Source organism: Peromyscus californicus, unplaced genomic scaffold, assembly GCF_007827085.1.
Source record: "Peromyscus californicus insignis strain IS unplaced genomic scaffold, ASM782708v3 Scaffold_5__1_contigs__length_169319896, whole genome shotgun sequence".
Classification (NCBI taxonomy): Eukaryota; Metazoa; Chordata; class Mammalia; order Rodentia; family Cricetidae; genus Peromyscus; species Peromyscus californicus.
In genome coordinates, this window is record NW_026294573.1 from 63,048,046 (window position 1) to 63,060,807 (window position 12,762).

Consider the following 12,762-nt stretch of genomic DNA (forward strand, 5'->3'; position numbering starts at 1 on the left):
TAACCTAAATCTAATGACCATGAACTCCACAATGTTCCATCCATTAGTTTGGACAAACAAGACAAAGTATTTGGGGAAATACTTTATTGGTTTTAGGGTACAATTAGATAGAGCTAACAATAGTTACCTGTTAACTCTATCAATCAACAAATAAAACACAGAACCCTTCTAAGGTTACTGAGAAGCAAAAACTTTAAGAGATGGCTTTCCTTGAAGAATTCCTTTCATGCATTCCAAATTTAAACTGTATCTACTTAAAATTCCTGTTGAACACAATTTATATTTAAGACAACCATAGGTCACTTCAAAACACTCATTTGTCCTTACTAATCTCATTCGGCTTGATAGCAACTTGACTCAACAATATGATCAATTCAGGTAAACATTTTTATATGCTTGTTTTCTTCACAGAGACAGGGAAATATACAAATCCTCTTAAGTGCAGAAGCAATTCATTCACCCAAAAATGTCAGCAATCAGGAAGAGTAGAACACATGGTCTCCAGAAGTCTAATCAACCCAGCACAGGCCTGCCATCCAGAATCATCCCTAGTTACTTCTTAGCCATTTCTCTGGCTTCACTTGCTTTATTACTATGGATTTCCACCCACTGGAAACAAACTGACTTCAGAATGCACAAAGCTTTATATTAACTTTTCTGAAAAAAAAAAAAATCTGCCTAAGAGCATATACTATCTATGATGAAATGCTCAAAACTGTCATTGATGAGCTAGAAACCCAGTGTGTTTAACAAATACAGGGCAAAAATCTCAAGACTTCTGATGAAGGACCCAACACACCCACCCAACTTTGAGAACTCTGGAGTTAAAACTCGGTCATCAAATTAAGAGCTATTATCTCACTGACAGCTTCAGGACATAATATATAACTAGGATTGTGTGCTATGGGCTTGACTCTCCCCAAAAGAAAATTAAATCAGCAACATTGAAGAGCACTACAGCTGGTGAAACTCAGCTCACAAAGTATTGCAGAACCTCCAGAAATGCATTTATTCTGCTGCTTATTCAGTGAAGTTACTCCAATATAATACTGTGCCATCTACAAATATTTTCTAGCTCATACAGGATGAAAAGAAACAATATCCTTCTACTTCATGTTCAAGACCTTGTATTTATCCAACAGGAGTTATTCATGAACCACCCATTCCCAGAAGCCTTACCGGGCCACTCATGTGACTTAGTTATCCCGTTCTGGGCTCACACAACACTCCAGTCACTCTGCACTGGAACACCACAGAATCTCCTGCAGGCACTCCTATTCATAGTAAACATGTCGACAGCTCTCTTAGCATTCCACATCCCAATTAACACATATGTTGCAAAGATGTTCTTCATGACTGTATGCTGAATAGAGATGCCTTTGTGCATCTCAAGATCCCAAATTGACAGTGTACAACCTCAAGCATTTTCAATACATCAACCATGGCAACATGTAACTTTCTCAATATTTTTCAAACATTACTTTCAAAATAAGTAGAATACAAAAAATTTATTTAATAAAATACTTTTCCTAAATATAAAAACCTCTCAATTATGAGCATTCCAAGAAAATGTAAATAAAATAGCTTTTGGCCATTAGACAATCATCTCCACTTGGCTTGCTTTTTGCCTTTGGTTTGGTGAAATCTCTCAGTCTCTTCCTTTTGAGTTTTAAACAGAAGACAAGCCTACAAACAGACACTAACACAAAGATTTTGTTTTAGTGTATTACTCATAAGTTAGTAAGTTATGGTTTAGAATTATGAGTTAGAAAAGTCATAATCAAACATCCCTTAAATGGAAACTTCAGATAATTTCTATTCTATAGATGCATTAGCAATAATTCAGCTTAGTGCTGATGCTGAGGCGAGGACTGATACATAAGTGATGCTCTGGGGGTAAACCCAAAGTTTCACGCACATCATCAAGAAAGCAAACAACTGAAACTCCTGATTGTATAGAGATCTTCAGAGAGTGTACAAAGAAGTAAGCATTTCGCCACAAGGTGAGGAGCTATAACCTGACCATGTATTGTGACCTGTGTTCCCTTTTGTCTAGCTGCTTCATGCAGACAAGCTCATCCCAATTTTTCTCAAGGTCTAATCGATGCTATAGCTACCAGGGAACAGTAGTTCAGCACTTCTTATCTCTGAAGGTCTTTTTAAAAGCACTGTACATTCTGGCTTCTTTTGCTGGCGTGGAAAACACAGGCAGCAGACTGACTTCAGGGGGTAGCATTTCACAGAACTCGGTGACAATAGAACAGAGTGCCGAGTGGCCAGAGACTCTTTGTGCATGTTCTTTTACAGAATATATCTTCTCCCTTTCTCACAGCAGTAACTCACAGACCATTAAATCTCACCCATTTCCTATTCATTTTCTGTGTTAAAATACGGCTTATGACCCTGAGTAGAACTATCAAGGATTCTGCCCTGAAAGTCAACTTTTACTATTTGATAATATATGACTTTGAAAAGATCAAAAAGTCATGGGCCATGAACCTCGCTACTTAAGTGATTTCAAATGGCTCAAGCATGTATATACTTTAACAAACGGAAAAGAAAAAGAAAAAAAACGAGCTCTGAAAACACTATAAAATTGTAAAAGATTGCAACTGCTCCCATTAACAAGACCTTCAGCTAGACTTAACAACCAAAACATGAAAAGGGGGGGGTGGGGACCTCAGAGACAGAAAATGCAAGTGATAACAACAACAAAGATAAACAAGCATGACTATCACCCCATCACAACAAGAGGAAGGTGAGAAAGTGCCTCGAACATGGTGCTTCATGAGACTACTGCTTGGATCAATGAGAGGAGATCTTTAAGGAAGAGCCTGTGACTTCCTAAGGTCAAATGTGTGAGCCTTCTACCAGCTGATCTCACTCCCCACGTGGAGAATCTCACAGAAGCTACTAGAGGCCTGGGAAAGCAGGGAGGGGTGTGATCAATGGGAACCAAACCATAGTAAGACAAACCATTCTGGAAGGCTTCACACAACAGGGTGACTACACAGAGTAACCCTACATTTCCTAAAGCTTGGATAAAAGGGTCTGTTTCAAGTTTTCATCATAAAGAAAAGAAATGCTGAACCTGATTTGAATATTATATAATGTATGCAGACACTGAAATATTACAAGAAACTCCATTAATTCGCGCAGTGTTTCTTTAATACATTGGTTAACTCTAATTTAAAATCATTCTCTCCTTACATCAATTTAATACATCAGTAAAACTGAAGTTGATATTCCATATACACAGCATTAGAGATATTCACCTGAAAATGAGATATCAAAAGACCTCAATCTGCCCCAAAGCTGGTGACTACTGTTTATTCCACATACTATCTTCATTTGGACTGATACATAGTAATTGTATATATTTATGGAATACATTTGATACACCTTGACACTTTTAACCCCATCATTGCTGTACTAGAAACCCTTAAGCTCGTCTGTTCCAGACACTTATACATATGTAATATATTTTTGTGACCCATAGTCCTACCCTCCTACAGAACACCAGAACTCACTCCTCTTATCTTTAGATCTATGATTCAATCTCCTTTTATCCTCTTTTCTCCGCTACCCCTGTAACCTCTAAGACCACTATTGCAGGTATTTAATCTTGATATAAACCCCTAACCACAAAGAAAAGACACACAAGAAGACAAAGTATTTCCTTAGATTTAAATATATATCAACAGGGGCTGGCAAAATGGTTCAAAGGGTAGAGACACCTGCCACCAAGCATGACATTCTGGGTTTGGTCTCTGGGACCCATATGGTAAGAAGAGAACAGACTCCTGCAAGTTGTCCACTAACTCTCTCTCTCTCTCTCTCTCTCTCTCTCTCTCTCTCTCTCTCTCTCTCTCTCTCTCTCTCTCTCACACACACACACACACACACACACACACACACACACACACACACACACACACAAACTTTTTAAGCAATATTTTTAAATAAACAACTTTTTAAAACTAATAACCACTAATGGGCAGACTTTACTTCCAAACAGGATATAAGCTTTAGTCAGGTGATCTCCTACATATATTTATAAGTCAGACGATTAAGCAGCTGCTAAGTCCAATAAGGCTTCTGTAGGATTACAAAGCCACATGAACAACAGATCCCCTAGCACTTCCACTGTCTAGACTGTTAACACTCAATACTGCACTATGGGTAAGTAAGCAATGGTGGTTTAAAGGAGAAATGTCCCCAGGAGGCTAAGGTATTTGAACATTTGGTCTCCACCCTGATATGCTACTGGGGGTGGGTTTGAGAGTTTATAGCCTCACCCTACTTCCAGTTTGCATTGTGCTTGGAGTTTGCAGCTGGAGATGTGATCTCTTAGCTCCCTGCTCTTGCTGCCATGTCTCCTGGCCTCCATGCCTCCTGGCCTCCAGGCCTCTTCTCCATGATAGACTCTTACTCCTCTGAAACTGTAAGCCAAATTAAACTCTTTCCTACATAAGTTGCTTTGGTCCTGGCATATTTATTACAGCCACAGAAAAGTAACTGATACAAGAATCCAGCGAAGGAGAGTTGGCAGGGGCCCTAAGAGATGAGTAACACCCTTTTGGCTCAGGGAAAAAAAGGAACATTAAAGGAAATGGGGTGGAGGGGTATCCAGGTAGATACAAAGAAAAGTTTATCTGAAGCTTCCAGAGTAATTATGAAGGAAACATGCTGGAATCCAGAGTTGGCAAAGAACTAAACACAAAATCCAGAAACAAAGGAAAGGTCATGCAAAGTAAGAAAAAGTCACGTTTCTGACAGAGTCAGAAGCAAGACACGATCAGGAATATGGACTGTGTTGGGAGAAGGTACTGAACTAGCACTGCTGCCTATGAAGAATGGATTCATGGTTCGGAGAACAGTTAAGTGAGACTCACTAATGGGTTCATACACAAAAACAGAAGGTAACCAATATTTGCTCCATCTGTGACTTCTTCCTAGAGAAGTTATACTAGACTTCAACATTGTTGAGCTGTCCATAATCACCTTACATAGGTGGGCAACACTCACTAAGTGTTCAAAATATGATTTGATAATGGCTTGAAAGGGCCCTAAATTGAAATTCAGAGAGTTTGCACATAAGCCCGATCCACATTGTCCCTTCATGCACTATGCAGGGTCTATGCCTAACATTTCTTGCTACTCACTTCCCACTTAGTGCGGCCAGATCTTGAACCAACCTGAGGAAGGGGAAACTATGGTCAAATGAGCAATGCTTCACACAAACAAGGAAGCCACATGTTTCCAGTGTCCTTCAGGCATCTCTTAGACGACTGCCATGATACATACACATCAAAATATATGGGCAATGACTTTGTCCACAGTATCAGAAAAGTAGGAACTGTTATCTAAAACTAATCAAAAATGCACATGCCAGATGGTGTAGTACACTTCTGTAAGTCCAGCACTTGGGAGGCTGTGAGAAGATCCGAAGGCAGCTAGAGTGGATAATGGCTTAGGGCCAACCTGGGCTACACAATGAGTCTCAGTCTCAGAAAAAAAAAATTATTTTAGGTAAACCTCTTATATGGCATGGGATTGTCTCTGTAAAATAAATTAGTGTGTTTAAATCTTTTAAGACTTTCATGGAAACTCATTCAGGATGATCATTCTTGGATATTACTGGCTCCAAAAATGTAAATAGTGGACTTTTTTGTTGTTTTGGGTGAGGTTCTTGTTTTCTTCTTCTTTTTGTCATTCTTCTACTCTATGGGTATGAAGATTTTGCCTGCATGTATGTATGTGCATCCCGTGTATGCCTAAAGCTGGCAGAGGTCAGAAGAAGGGATCAGATCTCTCGGAACCAGAACTACAAATGGCTGTGAGCCACTGTGTAAGTGCTGGGAATGGAACCCAGGTCCTCTACAAAGCAACAAGCACTCTTCAAATGGCACCATCCCTCCAGCCCCCAGAAATCGTGAACTTTTACTGAGCACTGCCTGACCTGAGCTTATATCTTCTGCGAAGTGTGCCTTACGATGCTGGATGAGAAAACTAAAAGAATTACTAACAACTGCTGATGTTTTCTACCAGCTATTTTGTGTTGATCATTGCTTCAGTTTGAGCAGCTTTTGTTGTTTCTTGAGGGTGGGGTCTTTTGTTGTTGTTGTTATTTTAACATTACAGTTATATATCCAGGTAATATTTATTTATTTATTTATCTATTGGGCTTTTCGAGACAGGGTTTCTCTGTGTAGCTTTGCGCCTTTCCTGGAACTCACTCTGTAGCCCAGGCTGGCCTCGAACTCACAGAGATCCGCCTGCCTTTGCCTCCCGAGTGCTGGGATTAAAGGTAATTTTTTTTTTTTTTTTTTTTTTTTTTTTTTTGGTTTTTCGAGACAGGGTTTCTCTGTGTAGCTTTGCGCCTTTCCTGGAACTCGCTTTGGAGACCAGGCTGGCCTCGAACTCACAGAGATCCGCCTGGCTCTGCCTCCCGAGTGCTGGGATTAAAGGCGTGCGCCACCACCGCCCGGCTAAAGGTAATTTTTAAGTGGTATTCCCAAGGCCAGAACTCCTTCATACCACTTAACTTCAGTCTTCCAAGATCCTACTTGTCTTAGAACTAAAGGAAAATATATGCCTCCTCACGTGGGTAGTAGAGGAAGCCCTAGTAAATGAAGCACTGTGTGAATGTGTGCTGTTGACATAGGCATAGCCATGTCAAGGACCACAGCCTCAGTCCCATGGGGCTTCTCCCTGGGTGAGTGTAGATATTCATCGTGCAGAAAACATCCACCATAGCTTTCTCCCCAAGCCACCCACCCCCTGGATATTTATAGCCTAAAGACTGTTCCCTTATAGAGACTGCTCCTACCAAGATTAGTTAAACTGCCTCCTTGTTCAGCTGTATATAATAACGCTCCCTCCTTGTTCAGCTGTATGCAATAACCCAATCCCTCTGTTCAACTGTATACAATAAACACACTGAGCTTCTGGGATGCTGAGGCTTCGCCATCTGAGAGCCCAAACCATCCAATCCCAGCTTTGTTCTGTGTCTCTTTTCTTCATTCCCTGGTTGCCCAGGTCAGGTATGTCCCTGGAGCCATGCAAAGACATGACACCACCAAAGTCAGATAGAGAGACTAAGGAGGAGAACTCACACTGGAGAAGTACCAATAGATACGAACAATTTATATTATTTTTGATGAATACTACTAGAAATAATCTCTATTGTCTCCACTCCAGAATAAGAGTAAAAAGGATGCAACCATATACTTCAGACACAGCCCACTTCTTTCAAATTGATGAAGTATTTTCTCTCACAAGGTCTTATAGTAGTGATCAGATACATCACTTAGATCACCACACTTTAGGTGGTTGAATTTTCCTGTAGATGTGAGATGATCCCCAAAAGCAGGAGCAGATGGCAGTCTTGAAGTGTTTATCTCCCCAGTTTACTTAGTCTCCTAAGACTCTAAAACTTGCCAGCCAATGGTGGTGCACACCTTTAATCCCAGCACTCAGGAGGCAGAGCCAGGTGGATCTCTGTGAGTTCGAGGCCAGCCTGGTCTACAGAGTGAGATCCAGGACAGGCACCAAAACTACACAGAGAAACCCTGTCTCGGGGGGAAAAAAAAGAGTCTAAAACTTTCCTTTAGTACCAACTCTTCCATGAATTTGAGCCAACTGTCCTCCTACAGGAACAAACCTCCTGTAAATATAGATATAGATATAAATATAAATGAAAGCACAGAAATCACTCCATCCAGAGTAGATTTCAAGGCAAATAAATATAGTCATAGCATCTACTCACTACTGCAAAATTTGCTTTGTCAAAATATTTAGTTCCTTCTTTTTGGCTGTTTAAATTGTAGCTAAAGACTATTAAAATAACACGATTGATCATATCATAATGAAAAAAGAAAGAGAAAAAAGCAGTGTCTTCTATTTCTAGGGTACTACTTCTGCCCATTCTCAGATGCTTAAAAGCTTTACCTGTAGGTCTTATGAAGAAGGCAGTGTGTACGGTTTGGCTGCATTAGATCAACAACAGTTAAACATTGCACTCTACTATGCATATTAGGAGCACAAATACACAAGATACTCTTCTCAATTCTTTCAAAACTATCCAACAAATGATCAGCAGATATAGAGCATGACTTAAATATACAACACTGCTTAATAAAGTCTTAATGAATAAGGAAATGAACCCAATTCTAATGATTGCCATTTCACAGATTACACAAAAAATAGTGTTTATACAGGTACTAAGATAAATAAATGAAGTATCAGGTGGTGGAGGCTACCAGGCAGAACCTGCAGCAATCTGAGTGAGAAGAGCATCTGACTTCTGAGGACTAGGAATTCTGAGGAGGAGGAAGAGACGTTATCCCAGCATACTAGTCACTTTGTGGCAGTTTAGTAGTCCCTAGATACAAAACAAGTTCTATTCAACCTTTTTGTCTTCTGAGCAGACTTCCATGTCTATTATAGGGAAATAATCTTTCCTTTAAGAAATCATCTCTTATGGTTTGGATGCAAGCGGTACTTCCAAAACTTACGTTACACTTTGGTTCCAGCTGGATATGCGTTGACAACTGCCTCACTACTGGCTAGTCTCCATGGTGCCAGAAAGTGCTACATAATCTGCTGGGAAAGAACGGTCAACAGCAGTTCTGTTCGGCTGTGGACCCTGTGTGCTACACAACCGACCCACCAGGATGACCAACCCACCAGGCAAGGTGTGCCTCCAGGCACAAGAGTGACAAGACTGTCGTGGGAGTGAGAAACACTCTCTGGGAGGATCTCAAGTCTGCTTGGCTCTACTGTAGACCTCGTCCAAAGCCTCTGGTGAGGGCGGTCACAGCCCTACCTACCATTCAAGCTACTGCTGTTGTTTTGCTAAACAGACATGCTAAGTATTCTGTTTATGCCCACAGACTAGCACTGCTGTCAGCTTTCCCCAGAGAAGCTTTTCTCTGCTGTGAGCAGCAGTTACTACAGCCTCAAAAATAGTCAAAGTGCTGAGAATAAGTGATTGCTGAATGCTCAGCACTAAATCACCCCACCAAGGCTCGAGGAACACTGCAGAAGAGTGGACAGAGAATATAAGAGCAGCAGAAGGGATGGAATGGTGTGGAATACTGTCTTCCAGGCATATCTGTGGCACTCCTGAATCCCTCAATAGCTGAGATTGATTGGAACTGTCAATGTTCTATCACGGAGGGTCAAGGGCTCATAAGACCCTGCCCCTCCCTGAGGCAGTGAAGGGCTGCGGGAGGGGGAAAGGGGATTCATAAGGCTCTAACCTCTTCTTGAGGATCTATAAGCAATTAATGCTTCATAGGGGAGGGAGAGCAATTTTCTTCAGCAGTAAGGTAATCATGATCCCATACATAACCCTTCACCCATACTCATGTAAATAACCCTAATTAAACTCACTGGTACACACACGGGGGAGGGGGTGAAAGTAGAAGAGACTAGTTAGAAAAAAAGGGTATCAGGAGTGGAACAAATGAGGGTAATACGGGGAAAAGAGGGTAATGGGGGTGAATATGATCAAAATACATTATATGCGTATCGTAATAAAATGCCATAATGAAACCTGTTGTGTGTGTATTGTTAATATATGCTAATGAATTTTTTTTAAAATAAGTACTTCATCTGTTGAAAGCTTGGCCCCCATTGATAGAGCCAATCATTGAGAGGTGGCTGGACCCCAGGGACTTTACTTACTGTACCGATCTACTAATGGATATACAAACTGATAGCCTTATTGGAAAGGTAGTAGAAAATGGGAAGTAGGACCTGGTTTGAGGATTTCAGCAAGAGGTATAACATGCCTTTATAGAGTATTCCTTATTCCTGGCCTGTTCTTCTCTCTCTGCTTCCTAGCTGCCGTGACCTAAGCAGTTTGAATCTACCATGCTCTTCCATGATGTTTCTACCTGGACACAGACCTAAAAACAATAGAGCCAACCAACAATGGACTAAAATTCTGAAATCATGCTCCTCTCTTAGGTTCTTTTTCTTAAGTGACACGTCATTTGTCACAGTGATACTAAGTCTGACTAACATATATCTTAACCTCAGTTCTCACAACTCTGGAGGCACAGAATTTAGGGATCCTTAAAGTTCACCCCACTTCCATTCTACATTGAATGGCAAATTAAAATGTCTCATTATGCTATCATATTTGGTACATTATGGACACACGAACCAAGCAAGAACAATCTAAGCATTTTCGGCTTCTTGATTCCTTTTGGACTGTGAAGATGAAGTGATAAGCCTCTGTAAGTCTGCTACAGAATTCACAAAGAAAAGAAAGAAACTGTGCCTTGAATATACTACCTAGTCCAAGACTGACCTAAATGCTAGGCTACGAAAAACTGTTAATAGCAACTTAAGGTGAAATTCCTAAGACCAAATGAACTCACTGAGTGAATGAAAAATGACAGGTGTGGTGTGTGTGTGTGTGTGTGTGTGTGTGTGTGTGTGTGTGTGTGTACGAACACATACACACACTGTATCACAAGAGTGTACAGATCAAGACAGGCCACTGTATTATTTCAAAGGCTCCTTCTTTGCATAATCTCCAGATGCTATCTGTGCATCAACTATTCTGAAAAGAATGTCTTACAAGATACTGGTTACAAGTCGGGGGGGGGTCTCAAGAAAATACTGAACAGAGAACAAGACTAGAAGCAACATGGAATGATTTATAGTATGCACAGTCATTAGAACAAAGGCACTCTGCGTATACTACAGGTTACTTGATAAAATACAAATGAGCATGACAAGCTAAGAGAATGAGAAACTCCAAACACATAATTTCTCATCTTCAACATATTTTCACCATCACCAACATCTAATGTTTTCAACCAGTAACATATGATTTTGTACTGGGAGGCGAAATTTTTCTTCACTCTTCCTGAAAGCAAACATAAGCAGAGACATCAGCAAAGAGCATATAAAATAATGTCGTGCCTGCTGGGTTAGGAAATTCTCCCTTCACAGAAAACATTCTAGAGACTCTAACCAGTAGAAAAACAAAAGAACGCTGTGTTAAATGTATTTCTATTTTTAAAGGACAGAGGGAAGTCTTATTTATGTCTGACTGCTTATTACACTCACGCTCCATGCAGACAGGAAGACAACTGTTTATCCCCACATCCTTGCCTGCAGATCAGTACCACACAGAGTAAGGATACAATGTTTTTGCTTATTAAATGACTAAGTGAAGAGAGGGGTAAACTGTAAGGAATCTATCATGAACTGATTAGCTGGGTCCACCTTAGGTCAATATTAGAACTAAAAGGAATGCAACATGGAATGGGTTGTGAAAAGCAGAACAAAAATGTACTGTATTCAGGTATCCTAGCAAAATGTAGTTTTAATTTTAAAAAATTGCGTTATTAAGTATAAATCAATTCAGGATAAGAAGAAAGAATCCAAACTGGGATGATAAAGACATTTCTTTAAAGCTATAATTCAAGATGTTGGCATAAATAATCTACACATTAGAAATAATCTGTAATTGTAAATGCTAAACCTTTCTACCGTTACATTTCCATATTCTCTTTACCTGAGAGGAATCTGCTTGGGCTAACTGTGTGGTGACCTTCAGTATCTGCTGAAGATTCTGTCCCGAATCTTCAACAAGCAGGTGAGCCAGCAGTAAAAAAACGTGCCTGGAGATCACTGTAGTGACAGGAAGCAAGGACTCCACTGCGGCCAGCCAGTCACTGGCTGCAGTCCCGTCTCCAATTACTTCAAGAATCCTCCAGGTGGTGAAGATTGAGCCATACATGCTGCTTACAGGAAAAGTAAGCCTGCAGGAGATCTGAAAAATAGACAAAAGGAGGCATTAAAACAACGAGATAAATGTGTCAGAAATATATTCCTACTCCTGACATTCACTTATTTTATAATTATCAAAATCATTCCCTTCAGCAAAATAAATACACACTTTGAGGTCCTGCCAAATAGCTCTCCACCCGCATGTGAGGTAATAGGATTAGACAAAGGGGAAAACAGTTGTTCCATAGAACCTAAGAACACTTTAGCACAGAATTTTCTCATATTTACAATTCATTCCCAGTTTAAAAAGAGAGGGGAAATGGATCAATATACAAGATCCAGAGGCAGCAGAGTTTGACAAACGCTATTTTCACTTTAAAAAAAAAAAAAAAAAAAAAAACAACGAAAAGTGGTCAGCAGTGAGAGGGAAAACAGACACTCCGTTTCATTGGCCAGGCCCTACTAAGCGGCAGCCCCGAGCAGATGGCAGACTTGGACACAGGACAAGTCACACTGGTAACAGACAGTGTGTGGACGGGAACAGGATTGCCTCGACTTGAGCCTGGGAAGTCATTAGTAATTGTGAATAACTTAGGCAATAAGATGAAGCCCCCAGCTCTAAGTTGAACAAGACCGAGAGAGAGTGCTTCACTTCAGCAAATCTGAGAAATGGCTCCTCACATAGGTGAAGTGGTGTAGTCAGGTCGAAGGAATGCACGAACCTGTGCATGAATGCTTGAGCAGAAAGGATTCAAGAGAAGCCACAGGCATTACAGAAGCATTTGATACTGTCTGCTAATAGGGTCATTCAAATTTCACAGAAGAGGATGACAGAAATTAAAAGCTCTACCTGCCTCTTATCAGAGGATGACTTATAAAAATAATCATTGAAAGGATAGGAAATAAAAGTTAACATTGGTTTAAAAAATGTAATAAATGTATTAAGATAGAGTATACATGTTATAATATATGCTCTTTTAAAGTTTATGATTTAGAAGATTTCAG

General features: G+C 40.2%; 1 protein-coding gene across 3 annotated transcripts in view; it reads right to left on the reverse strand.

Annotated features, from left to right (window-relative positions):
* The window catches only part of Focad (focadhesin), a 287,598-nt gene that overhangs the window by 205,493 nt on the left and 69,343 nt on the right, over nucleotides 1-12,762 (reverse strand). For all 3 annotated transcript variants that reach the window (XM_052717956.1, XM_052717954.1, XM_052717955.1), the window contains one exon: nucleotides 11,543-11,800. In XM_052717956.1, the coding sequence (XP_052573916.1) occupies nucleotides 11,543-11,800 (258 nt within the window). The remainder of the gene's footprint in view (nucleotides 1-11,542; nucleotides 11,801-12,762) is intronic.